A 15,391-nucleotide genomic window follows, 5' to 3' on the forward strand; every position below is an offset into this window, starting at 1 on the left:
TTCATTAGAAATGGTCATGGATACTTTTGTACAATAAAACTTTTTGCTTAAAATAGAAATGTGCACTTTTAATACAATGAACCCTCATCCCTAAAATATCATAGAAACAATGACAAATGATTACCTATTTACTTTAATCAAGAAGCAATACTTAATGAACTTATCTTTTAGTTTGTCCAAAGGATTTCTATGGACCTGACTGCAAGCTGAAGTGTCTCTGCGCCAGGGGAACATGTGATAGGTTCAAAGGGTGTATTTGTCCCCAAGGGTGGCGTGGGCTGCACTGTGAAAACGAAGGTAAAGCAAGGTAACACTGTATTGTTATATATTGATGACAGGGCAAAAAATAAATTCACTTTATGATTATTATATTTTTTGCATGTATCAACAGTTACCGTATTCTGGAATCACACATGCAGTTTTTCATGCACTTTTTAAGCACATGAGTGTATGCAAAAGTCACTTATAAGACATTTATCTAACGATATGCCATAAATGCCTAAAATGGGAATACCTCTTCCAATAAAAAATGATGAGCCAACGATCATGCTTTAAAGGGAAAAAGTATTTTCAACCATGAATAAAATGATACCTTGATATGTGTGATCTGATGTCTTATTCCAGAGAAATCCACATTTTTCTTAATATGTAAATGAGTTGTTAAGATCTATGGGTAGGACACAGTTATCCCTGAGAATCTGCCTTAGGCCCCCTTGACACATTAGTGTCTCCAGTACGTGTGGTGACGTAGACTCATTCAAATCTATGGGTCTGCACACGTGTCAGTGTGTTTCCACGGACCATGTGTCCATGTGCAAAACACATTGACATGTCCATTTTTTCCTGGCAGCACGGTCCGCAATACGTCCCGCACATGTGCACACTGATAACACACAGATGACATCCGTATGTCATCAGTGTGACACTTACCGGCGCCTGGAAAAAGCAGTACAGTTAGCGCTGAAACCAACTCTCATCATTGTCGTCTGGTCTCCCTGTGATCAGTGCGACGCTGATGAGAGTTGGAGTCAGCACCCGTCATCTCTGTATAGCGCGCATTACATAAATAAGTAAATATAGGGGGGAATCACACGTCATTTTTTTGTGACCCCCCCTTTAATAACCAGTAAAGGCTAAGCAAACTGCTGTGAGCTATTATTAATAGGCTGGGAACCTTTATGGTTATTGGCCCCTTCCAGAATATTAACACCAGCCCCCAGCTGTCAGCTTTCCCTCAGCTGGTCAGGAAAATTAACAGGGACCCCACGCCATTTTTTTTTTTTTAGTTATTGATTTAAAACGCGCGATACACAGTAGGTGGGTGCTGACTACAACTGTCATCCACGTCGCTTGGTCACGCTGGTCGCAGGGAGACCAGGCGACGATCATGAGACTTGTAGGTAGGTGTGTGCTGACTACAACTGTCATCAGCGTCGCCTGGTCTTGCTGATCGCAGGGAGACCAGGCGACAATGATGAGAGTTGGATTCAGCATCCAGTGCCTAGGAACAGTGCTACCTGTACTGCTTTTTCCCAGACGCCGGTATGTGTCACACGGATGGTGCACATGGATGGCACACGGATGACACATGGAAACACGGACATGGATAGCACTGGTTCTGTTTTTTTCCAGTACCAGTAATATCAGGATGTGTGAAAGAGGCCTTAGGTGTGTGAGACATGTAATTACTGAAAGTCTGCTGTACTGATCTACATGTCTCACACTGGTAACTCCTCCTTTCATTTAAAATAAGCTCTGGAGGCAGATTCTCAGGGAGATCTCTGTCCAGTCCATAGTCCTTAAGTAATTTACATATTAAGATAAATGTGGATTTCTCTGGAATAGAGACATCAGATCGCAGCTCACAAGGTATCATTTAATTCATCTTTCCATGACGTTACATGCCATATAGGCCGGGTGTCCTATGCTTAAAAGTTACTCCTAAATTAGTCGTAAATAGAAAGATGCACTATATACTTACTAATAGTTGCCGAATGCCCCAATTCTCTGGTCCATCTCTGGTCTCTGGTACTGTGCTAGACACAGGACGGTGTTTCTTGTATGTGCACATGATGAGAGTAGTTTCTGAAGGGGGCTGCCTCATTGCTTATTTTAATATTTAATGACTAATTCCAGCATATAAATGATAGCTGGGGATCTGAATGATGGGAAGCTCTTGAGAACCTGTGCAATGTATGTGGCTATCTCTAGCAGGCTCATAAAGAATGAATTGAGTCATGACTTGTGCGTGCAGTCATTGTTCTCTTAAGCCATCACCCTTATTGGCTTATACATTGCCTGTGACAGAGAAGTGGGCTGCCTTGCTGTACCTATTTGAACTGGCCCTGTTCACAGACTGCTCCGATCACAAACTGACACAAAAAATGATTTCCTGTCCCAAACACAGGGCTAGAAGCCAAGCTGGCAGAACCCAAGAGGGAGCAGAGAATCAGGGCACCTGGCCTAATTCAACCACTACTTCAGCTAATTCGGCCACTATTTTACTAATTCAGCCACTATTTTTCCCAGCATAGTAAAACAGTTGTAAAAATGTGGCTTTAATATATTGTTCAGTAGTCTTACTTACATGCCCATGTCCTATGACTTAATAGCAGCTAATTGACAGAAGTTTGTGTTGCATGGATTTTTCGAGATCTGAATTGATATGTGATTCTTACATTGCAGGTAAACCATACATCCCACCCCAGATACAAGAGATGGAAACCACACTGGAATTAAATTCAGGAATTGAGTTCGAACCAACCTGTAGGGTCAGTGGCTATCCAAAACCAACCGCTCAAGAGGTTCTTCTTTTCAAAGAAGATGGCACCATGTTTCAGGTAGTTTTATTAACAATGTGCATCACTAGTGGACCACCCCTGCTTATTAAATTCAGGACCCCAATTAAAATAAGAACAGTGGATAAAGTGGTAAAATAAAAACAGTGGAGACCTCCTGCCGCAGAGGTGAGTATCCAGCCATACTGTTCCCGTTGATGATGTGACATTGTTGTACCACATGCATGCTGAAGCAATATTCCGTCTGGACGGATGTCCGATCTGACGAAATAGTAAAGGTTGAAGCTGACAGGCAGCCACTCCTTAGCATATACCATCATATTCCACAGCACTTTATAGACATCAGCAGCACTTTCCCATTGGGGCTCACAAATTAAATTCCCTATCAGCATGTCTTTGGAGTGTGGGAGGAAACCAGGGAGAAGATACAAACTCCTTGCAAATGTTGACCTTGGTGGGATTTGAACCCAGGACCCCAGTGATGCAAAGCAACAGTGCTAACCACTGAGCCACTGTTCTGCTCAAATGTTTATGATGAAATGTATTACTGATCTAATCAACATCAGCATTATGTTACCACTTTCTGTTGTTAAGAGGGAATTTCAAAGAACAGGCCCAATACTTACCAATTCTTTATATTGTGCCAACAAGCAGTGCAGTACTATATACAGAAAACTATCAGTCACTGTCACCAAAAGAGCTCACAATCTTATTGTCTTATATCAGACAATTGTTCACCAGGGCAACTATATTTTATGGAGAGTGGGAGGAAATTAATGCAAACTTGGGGAAAATATAAAAACTCCATGCCCCAATGGTGCATGATAACAGTGCTACCTACTGAGCCACCATACAGCCCACTACTATGGAGGAAAGAATAATTCATTTTTTAAATAGCCTTTGTAGAAATGAAATGAATTCATAATAAAAATATATATTTGTTGCAAAAACTATTCCCACCTTATGTATACTTTGCATATACTTGAAAGAATTTAGTGTAACAAATAAACAAATATTGTTTATAAAATATGCAATTTTGGTGAAATCTAGTATTCGTACCATAAAAATATATAGTTTGACAAAAAAATGTGAAAATCTTCTACAATATATCCCTTTGTGGAGTGTGGAAGGTGCATTTTGGGAACAGAAAATTTTGTAGGTACGGTATTATGTCAGGTTCAGATGTGTGTATCTAATGGTCCATAAACAGGTCACAGTGCCCGGACTGACTGTGGGTCGCCTTTCCCGAACTTATAGCCTCATAGACATAAATAAAAAAACACTAGTGTGAACTTGGCATGAATTTGGTGTATATGTGACACATTTTTAATTCGGATATCTTTAACAAGCACTTTCACGTCTTTGGCAAATGAAAAAAAAGAAAGGGATAACAAAAGCATGCAGTGTAGAAAAAAAAAGGCCAAGAATCCGAGAACCATATTCAATAGGGCTGTTTCATCAAAGTTTTTACACCAGAGAATTGGTGTAAAATGCTTTGAAAAGTCGCAGAATTATTGCACAACCCTGAGTTGTGAAAAATGTTTCTGACTTTTGCAGTTTAATGCTACATTTCAATGATGAGCTAGAAATGTTACTCCAGTCACTGACTCGAGTAACATTTCTGGCAATTCGCACGCCACTAATTAGATACGCCAAATTCATTAAGTTGTGTGCACCTCTTAATGAATTTGGCGCATCATATTCCAGTGATCCCTTCATAAAGACGGCTGTGCTCAGTTTTATTGAATCGGCTCCAAAGTGTGAAAAAAATGCAACTTGTAATAACTCCCTATTGAGTTATGGCTAATATGTGATCAAAGCAATTAAAAATAAAAACTGCAAAAAACACACATCATATAAAAAAGCTTTGTATAAAGCCATCCTATTTTGTCAAAAAACTGTGCCCCTATGCATTTTTCTGTATTCGATGTCATAAAATCAAACATTGCAATATCTAACATTTATGTCTTCTATAGGCTGTGTCAACCAAAGAAATCGATCAGCAGACAGTAGCCCAATTTTCAGTAGGAAAAACTGTACCTAGGTTTTCAGGTTGGTGGATCTATAGTGTGACAACTGCAGCAGGGACGGATGACCAGCATGTGCACATCTACGTGAAAAGTAAGAAAACATTTAAACACGCAGAATGTAATGTAGCTGTGGCATACCAACGACACAAAACATTGCAGGAGCAGCTATCATTTGGAAGTCAACATCAGTTTTCATTTTATATATTCTATATGCTCAAATACAGTTCCCTAATTGGTCATTAAAGTGGTTGCCTCATCATCAGAAAAGGGTAAAATTGTAAAGTGATTGTAAAAACAAGCAACTTTGCAATTTACCGCTTATTAAATTAATTAATTTTATTACATACTGCTTGTTGCTTAAAGGGGATTTCCAGTACTTTGTAAAAAAAAAAATGTGCCTAAGCACTAACAGGCAGGTAGGTGGTAATAATCTGTTCTTTGCCGGCACAGAGCAGTCACAGACCGCCTCTGCCGGCGAGCCAGCTGCTTCTGGTGATATCACGTCGACAGAGTGGCAGCTTCTTTTCCGCTCAGCTCTGTTGACACTGGGGGACTGCCAACGTCATGCTGATTGACAGTTGGCTCCCCGCTGCCTAACTGGGAGAGGCGGCTCTCAATCAGCATAACATTGGCAGTCACGTCCCATCGATAGAGCAGTCCAGGAGAAGAAGAACGGCTCTGTTTACAAGGAACAGCTGAATCACTGGCAGGATTAGTCAGTGATGGCTCTGTGCTGAGGCTGGGTACAACAGGAAAGTAATTGCCTCTGTTAGCAACTACCTGCCTGTTCGATTTTTAACACATAGTAAAAAAAAAAGTCCCGGGCCACCCCTTTAAGTTAGGCAAAGGAGCACAGCACTTACAAGTTCTTTGCTAGAGAGCTTGCGTGTGCTGCTGGATCTGGCCAATTTCAGTGTCCCTGCACTCCTCTGATGCTACAGAGACAAAGCTGCTTCTGTTTGCAGAATTAGAGAATGTAGGACCAGGTAAAAGATGCTGATGGTCTAAACTGTCAATTATTCAGGAATGCACCACCCAGGCAAGCAGTAAGTCAGGAGGCTGGGAAGCAGTGATGAATGATCATGAGAATAACTCTTTAATGTGCTTTATTTTATGGCTGCATTTTAAAATACGATCACCCTATGACCAACACCAAAATCTTTATGTCACATCTATGAGTTTACAGCTTGGTACTTGGGAAAAAAAAAAAGTAGAAACCAATGTGATGGTTCCTAAAGGTGTATGAGGCCCATCACAGAGATCACCACCCCATGAAATGCATATAGTGGGCTAAGCTCTACTCTGGTCTACACCATTCATGTTAGTTGTGGTTTGTGGCAAGAGAGACAGAGATGTGCTGAGAGAGATGGAAATTTGCTAGATGACAGTACTTTTACATTATATTTTACAGGCTTGTATTAGTAGCTGAACATTACTGTAAGACAGCTCTCCTTTTGTAGTTTGTTCTTAGATAAAAAAAAAAACTAAAACAAATTAAAAATCTCTTATTTTTTTACATTTATATATACAGGTGCATCTCACTAATTAGAATATCATCAAAAAGTTAATTTATTTCAGTTCTTTACAACAGAGTGATCTATTTGAAGTGTTTATTTCTGTTAATGTTGATGATTATGGATTACAACTAATGAAAACACAAAAGTCATTATCTCAGTAAATTAGAATAATTAACAAAAAACACCTGCAAAGGCTTACTAAGCGTTTAAAAAGGTCCCTTAGTCTGTTTCTGTTGGCTCCACAATCATGGGGAAGACAGTTGACTTGACAGATGTCCAGAAGGCAGTCATTGACACACTCCACGAGGTCCCAGAGTTCCAATTTTCATTTGGAAATCAAGGTCCCAGAGTCTGGAGGAAGAGAGTGGAGAGGCCACAATCCAAGCTGCTTGAGGTCTAGTGTGAAGTTTCCACAATCAGTGATGGGTTGGGGAGCCATGTTATCTGCTGGTGTAGGTCCACTGTGTTTTATCAAGACCAAAGTCAGCGCAGCCGTCTATCAGGAAATTTTAGAGCACTTCATGCTTCCCTCTGCCAACAAGCTTTTTGGAGATGGAAATTTCATTCTCCAGCAGGACTTGGCACCTGTCCACACTGCCAGAAGTACCAATACCTGGTTTAAAAACATCAGTATCACTGTGATTGATTGGCCAGCAAACTCGCCTGACCTTAACCCCATAGAGAATCTATTGGGTATTGTCAAGAGGAAGATGAGAGACACCAGACCCAACAATGCAGATGAGCTGAAGGCTGCTATCAAAGCAACCTGGGCTTCCATAACACTTCAGCAGTGCCACAGGCTGATCGCCTCCATGCCACGCCGCATTGATGCAGTAATTGATGCAAAAGGAGCCCCGACCAAGTACTGAGTGCATTTACTGAACATACATTTCAGTAGGCCAACATTTTGGATTTTAAAAACCTTTTTCAAGCTGTTGTTATGAAGTATTCTAATTTACTGAGATAATTACTTTTGTGTTTTCATTGGCTGTAAGCCATAATCATCAACATTAACAGAAATAAACACTTGAAATAGATCACTCTGTTTGTAATGACTCTATATAATATATGAGTTTCACTACTTGTATTGAAGAACTGAAATAAATTAACTTTTTGATGATATTCTAATTTAGTGAGATGCACCTCTAAAATGAAACACCACACTATAACAGCTCATAAAATATACAATATAAAACACGTTCAGCTATATTTGGAGATGATTCTGCCAGTGACAGAGAAACTGTTCAAAAGCAGTACTGCTTCTGACGCTTCTTAAAACAAACTCCATAACCCCAATAATGAAGTTGCAAGATTTATTCTTGAAAAAAAGCAGTTATGTATTTACTGAAAAATATTTTTGGGGATCTTATAAATTGGACCACCTGAGAGGAGAAAATGATATATGACTCCAGGCAACTATTTTCACATTACTTTCCAGTTGATTGTGGACTAGACAATCCTCTGTAGTATAGTATATAGAGTCTATACAATGCAGTTTTTGTCACACAAACCTGCATCCTGTTATGCAAGGATCTGGACTCCCACAAATGTCCCTTAAATAAAATATCCATCTGTGCTTACTGGGCAGCAAGTTCTACCCATCCTGCAGCAATAATGTCCAGGCACAGATGTGAGGCACGTTGCCAGTTTAGATGTGAGGCATGTTGCCAGTTTCTGCATTTTAACAACAACTAAGAAATCCTCCCAAGAAGTGGAATCCTCCCAAGAAGTGGAATCCTCCCAAGAAGTGGAATCCTCCCAAGAAGTGGCTCAGAGCACCTTCACAAACTGAAGTCACTTATTAGTGTTCTAAAAGATACATATGTAAAACCATACACTGATGTTCCTGATGAGAATTTGTTGGTGGACAATTCTCTAGTTAATTTTAAGGGTCTTTTTGGCAATATATAGCAATAAATAAAGGTACGGCATAAAACTTAAAGTTTGTGAGACCAGAGACAGATTCACATTCAGTTACAGAATTTCTGAAGGCAGGGACAGTGACATTAAAGAGGTTTCCACTGTTAAGGAAAGTGGGTCCCAAACTGTGTAAAATACCAAAAATAACAATCTCAGCAGGTTCTCATGCTCCTATGGCCAGCGTCAGCTCCTCGCCGCTGCTCTGGTTCCTGTCTTTTGGCTTCAGCGGTGACATCACGTCGACAGTTCACGTTACCCCTGTAACCAGTCCCTGAGCTCACTGCTCGAGCACTGAGCTCAGCGGTGCGTGCTGTCAGTTTTGGCACAGCTGCTGAGCTCATTAACTGGCTAGAGAGATGACGCACACTGTTGACTTGATGTCACTACTGAAGCCAAAGCAAATGGACCGTAGCAGTGGCAGGAAGCTGGTGCTCGACCCAGGGAGGCAAAGTACCTCCGGAGTTTGTAATTATAGGTATTTTACACAGTTTGAGGCCCACTTTCCTGAAAGTGGACAACCCCTTTAATTCTACAGGATGCCAGGATGCATGAGGTACAAATCATCTTGTACCTCATGCCGCCATTCCTTTGTAATGACTACAGCATACCTCCCAACTCTCCTGGACTGTCCCAATTTTGGGGAGCTCTTCCTCTATCCCAGTTGGTCGAGGGTATGTCTATACTTGAGCTGTACCTGTCTCCTAAAAATACAGATGCAGTTGAATATAATGGTGGAGCAGGGAGCCAATGGATCCCTAGTCCACAGTTCAGTCTATCTAGAGACTAAAACTCCTGCTGGGACATATAGGCCACGTGTCATTCTTAGGTCATATCACTAGGATCTGCAGGACAGTTTGCAGAAGCCAAAAAGGTCTGCCAAGACAATTTATCTCAATGCTTCAAGCAAATGGGAGATCTTTTTCTTTAGTGAATGTTTGCAGAGATTAGGAAGATGTGTACATGCTCACCACAATACCATGCTTACTGTAAGCAATATCGCACTGGTGGACATATGGCCCACCTGAAGAATTTATTTATTTTTGGCCAATATTTCATCTACACAACAACATGGCATGCTTAGTTTTAGCTTTTAATTATTAGCTCCAGATATTTAACCCCTTGCAGCCAATTTTAGTTTTCATGTTTGCATTTTTCCCCTTTTTTTCCCAAGAGACTTACCGCAACTTTTTTTTACATTTTTTTCTATCAACATAGCTGTATTATGGTTTGCTTTTGTGAGATATAGTTTTGAATGACAAAACCCATTTTAGTATACAATGTACTAAAAAGAGGAAAAAACATCCAGCCGCGATGAAATGTTAAAAAAAATGCAATTCCACCATGGGTTTCTGGGTTTTATTTTTACAGTGTTCATTGTATGGTAAGAATGACCTGGAAACATGATTCTCCAGGTCAGTACAATAACGGCTATATCAAAGTTGCATAGATATTTTTTACTGAAGTAGTGAAAAAAAATTCAGAATTATGTAAAAAAAAATGTTGTTTGTGTTTCCATTTTCCAAGATCCATAACATTTTTTATTTTTCTATCAATAGAGCTGTGTCAGGGATTGTTTTTTTGCGCCCTGAGCTGACAGTTTTATTGATACCATTTTGGACGTAAACAAGGTTTTCTTTATTTTTTAAGAAAAACCTAAATTTTGACGTTTTGATTCTTTTCTTTACGTCATTTATCTTATGGGATTGTTACTTTTATATTTTGATAGATGGGACTTTTTTGTTTGTTTGTCATTTTTTTATTTCTTCATTTTTTATCGGGGAGAAGAGGGGTGATTCAAATTTTTAGATTTCTTTTTTTTTTTTGCATTTTTTATGTTTTTGTCCTCTTAGGGAACTCGAATCCATGATCATCTGATCACGTCTACTATATATTGCAACACTAATGTATTGCAACATAGAGTGGAAATTGTGGTCTACTATAAAGCTCATCTTGTATCAGTTATTCTTTAATGGCTGCTCAGACTGTAAATGCAGAATTCTGCATGATCCCTGACACAGTACTGGCATCCATATTCTCTTTAACAAACTATTGTTTTATAGGTACAGGATACAATTTATCATTATAAATTTAAACATGGCTGTTGTGAAACTTTGCATACATTGATACAATGTGTAAACTACTGATGGGAGTTTTATTTTCAGAAGTTTCTTTTTTCATTTCTCAGTGGTCCCATATCCCAAGTATGGTCCAATGTTGAATAAAAGTGGACCCAACTACCTTCATATACACGTTAACACTGATTCCTATGGTGGAGATGGTCCCATTGTAACTACAACCGTATTATACAAGCCCTCAAAAAAATCAACTGGATGGAGTAGCCTAAGTGGTAAGAAGCTGTTCAGCCTAAACATATTGTGCTATTTTATATACAATTAATAAAAAAACAAAGATAAAACATGAATTAACTAAATGCTTTTACTCAGAGAACTTAACATGAATCTGAAGTTATATTAAATCCATGTTCGACTAATGCTAGAGGCTGTCCATAATAAAAAAAAATTTAATGATTAAAAATTGAAAAAAAATATTGCAGCCTGAAAAATGACAACTAGTCCTGCAAGAAAGAAGGATTCATACAGCAATGTTTATGAAAAAATCAATTAATTATAAATCAAACATTCACATAGAAAAAACTTGTCTACAAAAAGCCATAAGTGCATTTGTGACCACCATTGGATTCAGCAGAAGATCCTTAGTATTGTAATAGAAACATGGACCGCATTTGGTCTTGTAAATTTTATTCACTGCTGATATAGTAAAACGAATGCCATACAGATAGCATACAGTTGGCATACACATGGCATACAGATGACAGATAGTTGGCTTACAGATGGCATACAGATGACATACAGATGGCACACAGTTGGCATACACATGGCATACAGATGGCAGATAGTTGGCATATAGTTGACATACAGATGGCACACAGTTGGCATACAGATGGCATATAGTTGGCATACAGATGGTCGATAGTTGGCATACAGATGGCAGATAGTTGGCATACAGATGGCATACAGATGACGTACAGTTGACATACAGTTGACATACAGATGGCATATAGTTGGCATACAGATGGCATACAGATGGCATACAGATGGCACACAGTTGGCATACAGATGGCATATGGATGACAACAGCTTTGAAAAATCATCTGTTTTTTCTTATACAGTCGTGGGCACTTAGCCCAACAGAGAGTTTGGAGACATGCCATCAAGGTTAACATAATACTTAATTAACAATTGAGAGATAAATAAAACATTATAACTGACCACTGTGTAATTACTTTTCAGTACCTGTGACTTATAAAATCGTGAAACTCGAAAATTTGGAACCAAAGACAGAATACAAGGTTTGTGTTCAGTTGGGACGCAAAGGAGATGGAGGAGTGGGACATCCAGGTCCAGAAACTATCTTCACCACAGAGGCATTTGGTAATGTACTAGTCATTGGCAAGGTGGTTGGTCTAATTTCATATGAAATTGCACTAATTAATAAAAATAAGAATATTTCTGCATTTGTACTTTCGCTATTTACCCCTTTTCATAGTGTCTCATTAATCCAGTGTCTTTTTGTTGCATCGTATGAGTGCATTATTATTACAGCCTACAGGACCCTCCCTCCATGGAAAGGTTCATTTATCATGCAGTGTCATAGGCTGACTATAACTATTCAGTATAGGCATTTTCTATCTTTACAAACTTTTCTAGTCTAATACCTTCTAGGGGCTTGTGGACTTGATGTCTTTAAGACGTCGATGCATCTGCCAAGGTTATCCCAGGAGAAGTTGTTTCAGGAAAAAGTTGGTGGTCTTTCGTGAAGCGGCTTTGCTGGTGGTTTTTCTGTCATTTTTCTATTATTTAAACTGTAACTAGTAGGCGGCTTACTATCAGAAGCTGCCCGAAGAATTAGCATACTACTTCTTTTAATCGCGTCACAGTGTTCGAACACTGAAGTGGTTAAAAGAAGAAACAAAAGACTGAGAAAAAGACATTTACATTGATGTGCATTATGTTCGCTTTTTCAGGCGGCTTTTGGTGCTTTTTCAGGCGGATTCCAGCCGGAGTCCACTTGAAAGATACTTCATGCACTCATACCCTAGCATATGTTATAGTGCCAGTCATGGTGACATAGGTCTAGTCTAGGAAGTCTGCTTACTCACTCCATTATCTGACTGAGGAAAATTTGTTTTTTACTGGTAAGGAGAAATGATTTGTGATCTTTTTTATGCAGGGCTTTATCTAGAACAGGGATGTCAAACTCAAACACACAGGGGGCCAAAATTATAAACTTGGACAAAGTCACGGGCCAACCAGTATACAGTATAATGGGCCGCATACAGTCCTCCATACAGTATAATGGGCCCCACATAGTCCTCCATACAGAATAATTGCCCCACATAGTCCTCCATACAGTATAATGGGCCCCACATAGTCGTCCATGCAGAATAATTGCCCCACATAGTCCTCCATACAGTATAATGGGCCCACATAGGAGTGGTGGTTCTGGTGTCGTGGGCCAAATAAATCCACCCAGTGGGCCAGATTTGACCCACGGGCCAGAGTTTGACTTGTATGATCTAGAATAACACTTTAATCTCCTCAAATCCAAAATTGCTGGATATGGCCTAACTGTCAAGGCTCAGTTATATTCTGAAGGTATGATTGTCAGATGAACGAGCCATATAATAATAAAAATCTGAACTTCAACTAAGTAGAAATAAAACAGGAATATACTGTTATAGCTTGGTGATAACAATATTAACTATTGCCTATTGCCTGACATTTCCTAGGTCTTCCTCCCCCTAAAGTGATCACTCTGACACCTAGCAGTCAGACATCTCTAAACTTGACTTGGTTGGCAAATGAAGAATACTCCGAGGAAGAACATGTGTATGAAGCAGAATGCTGCAGTACAAACGCTTTAGAAAGAGCAATTTACAAAACAACCCCAGGAAATGGTACCGGAAGTATAATAGATAACCTCAAGCCAAAGACATTATACCAGTGCAAAGTAAGAGTGAACACCAAGTCACAGGGAGAATGGAGTGAACCAATGTTTACATGGACATATAGTGATCGTAAGTAAAAATGTCTGGAGAAATCATCATTACATTCGGAGTAGAACATTTTGAAGCTTTGAGCTTAAACATGTATTTTTTTTATCAGGATTATTTTAACAAATCTCTTTGTCTTGACTTTTGATTACTAAGGCATTCATCAATTGCGATTTGGTTTAAGTCACTTTCCTTTTTTGTCGTTTTTTGTCTTGTAAAATTAGTTGCTGTTTTTGCACCAAATTCTTCAAAATAGTGTACACGATTCATGAACTTTGCACAAACTCATACACGGCCTTTTCTTCTGTCTTGAACTGCTATTGCAACTCTTTAGAGTAAAAAAGTAACACGTTTTGCAAAATGTCGTAAAAATTGTGGCAAAAAACTGGTGTACTCAAAAACACACAAGGAAGGGGAAACTAGAGTGGATTTGTACCAAATGTTTAAAGTTGCACATTAAGAATCAGCTGAAAACATCTGGAATCACTAAACTCACCCACAAAGCAGAGAAAAAAAAAGAAAAACAGGCGAGCACATATAGGCACCCATTCATCATTGCCTTTGTTTGCGCCTGTTATTTGTTTAGTTTTGTGCCTTTTTATTTGCTTGTTTGCACCCAACTCACTATTCTATTTGTGCTTTTTTGTAAGTCTATTTTATGTGTGCTCATCTGTTTTGTTTTTTGTTTTCCGATTTGTGTTGGAAGTTTAGCGATTCCAGATGTTAAGATTCATCAATTGCAACTTTTTAAAAAGTCACAAATTTGGTACAGTTTCACTCCAGTGTCCATTGTGGTGTATTTTCGAGTACGCCAGTATTTTGGTGTATTTTTTTGCTACTTTTTGGTGTCAAATTGTGACTTTTGGCGCCAAAACTCACAAAAGTAGTTCAAGACAGGAAAAAGCCCTTTTTTGAATTCATGAATCGAGTGCGCCATTTTGATAAATTTGGCGCCAAAGTGGCAACTAATAGCACAAGACAAAAAAAAGGAAAGGAAGACGCAAATGATGAATCGGAACCATAGACTTCACAAAAGGCAAAAGTAGAATAATGATGAATAGGGTGAAAACAAATAAAAGTGCAAAAACACAAAATTAGGCAGAGAAAAGGCACAAAGGAAATGGTGAACTGGGCCTAAGTGTTACTGTTTGTAATGCCTTTTCATCTTATTATATTTACAGACGCTCCACCACCGCCCACACATATAAATGTGCTTAACATCACGGATTCATCAGCGATTGTCACCTGGACAGTTGAGGAGGGACACTCGATTTCAACTGTTATTATCCGATATAAGATATTTGGAGACACAGAGTACAATCATGACATAAAAATTAGAAATATTACCATCACTCAATATCAGCTGAAGGGTCTTGAAGCTGACTCCCCATACCTGATTGAGCTATGCACAGAGAATAATATTGGACAAAGCCTTCACAATCCTGTACGAGAATTAAAAACCCGCAAGGAAGCTAAAGGTAAGTTACCATATGAAAGGGGTTGACCATTACTGGACAACTTCTCCTTAACCACTTCCTGCCCCCATAGAAAATAAAAATATTCTATAGTCACCTTCCCACAGAGGCGCCATTCCAGTGATATAGGCATTCCTATTACTGACAGGTCATTTGACGTTGTTGTGTCACGTGACCACTGCAGCCAATCAGCTACCGCTGATGTGATGATGTGACAATGTTTTACTTGTTTTTTATTGCATTATTTTAGGATGGTGTGGTGTTCATAAAAAGGACAATTCTCTCATTGAGATTATTTTTTCTCATTATGGCATTTCATGTATGGGTTAATTCATTTTATATTTTGACACAACAGACATTTATGGATGTGGCAATACCAAAATGTTTTCTTTTATAGATTTTTTAAAACTTTTGTAAACTTTTTTTCTTAACTTTTCGGACTTTTTTATTTTTTCAGTCCCTTTAGGGAACTTGAATCTGTGATTGTCCGATCACATATGCTATATTTTGCAATACCAAAATAGTACATGCAGTATATAGTGAAAATTGCAGTCTCCTATATCACAGTAGTACCAAC

At 38.9% G+C, this 15,391-nt stretch overlaps 1 protein-coding gene across 5 annotated transcripts in view; it reads left to right on the plus strand.

Moving 5' to 3' along the window:
- TEK (TEK receptor tyrosine kinase) overlaps positions 1–15,391 on the plus strand; it is a 194,271-nt gene that overhangs the window by 137,774 nt on the left and 41,106 nt on the right. For all 5 annotated transcript variants that reach the window (XM_073667297.1, XM_073667306.1, XM_073667279.1 and 2 more), the window contains 7 exons: positions 172–297; positions 2,686–2,840; positions 4,775–4,919; positions 10,451–10,612; positions 11,577–11,717; positions 13,076–13,363; positions 14,521–14,817. In XM_073667297.1, the coding sequence (XP_073523398.1) occupies positions 172–297; positions 2,686–2,840; positions 4,775–4,919; positions 10,451–10,612; positions 11,577–11,717; positions 13,076–13,363; positions 14,521–14,817 (1,314 nt within the window). The remainder of the gene's footprint in view (positions 1–171; positions 298–2,685; positions 2,841–4,774; positions 4,920–10,450; positions 10,613–11,576; positions 11,718–13,075; positions 13,364–14,520; positions 14,818–15,391) is intronic.

This window comes from Phyllobates terribilis, unplaced genomic scaffold (assembly GCF_046119375.1).
Source record: "Phyllobates terribilis strain yellow unplaced genomic scaffold, ASM4611937v1 Scaffold_1__5_contigs__length_1240528914, whole genome shotgun sequence".
Lineage (NCBI taxonomy): Eukaryota > Metazoa > Chordata > Amphibia > Anura > Dendrobatidae > Phyllobates > Phyllobates terribilis.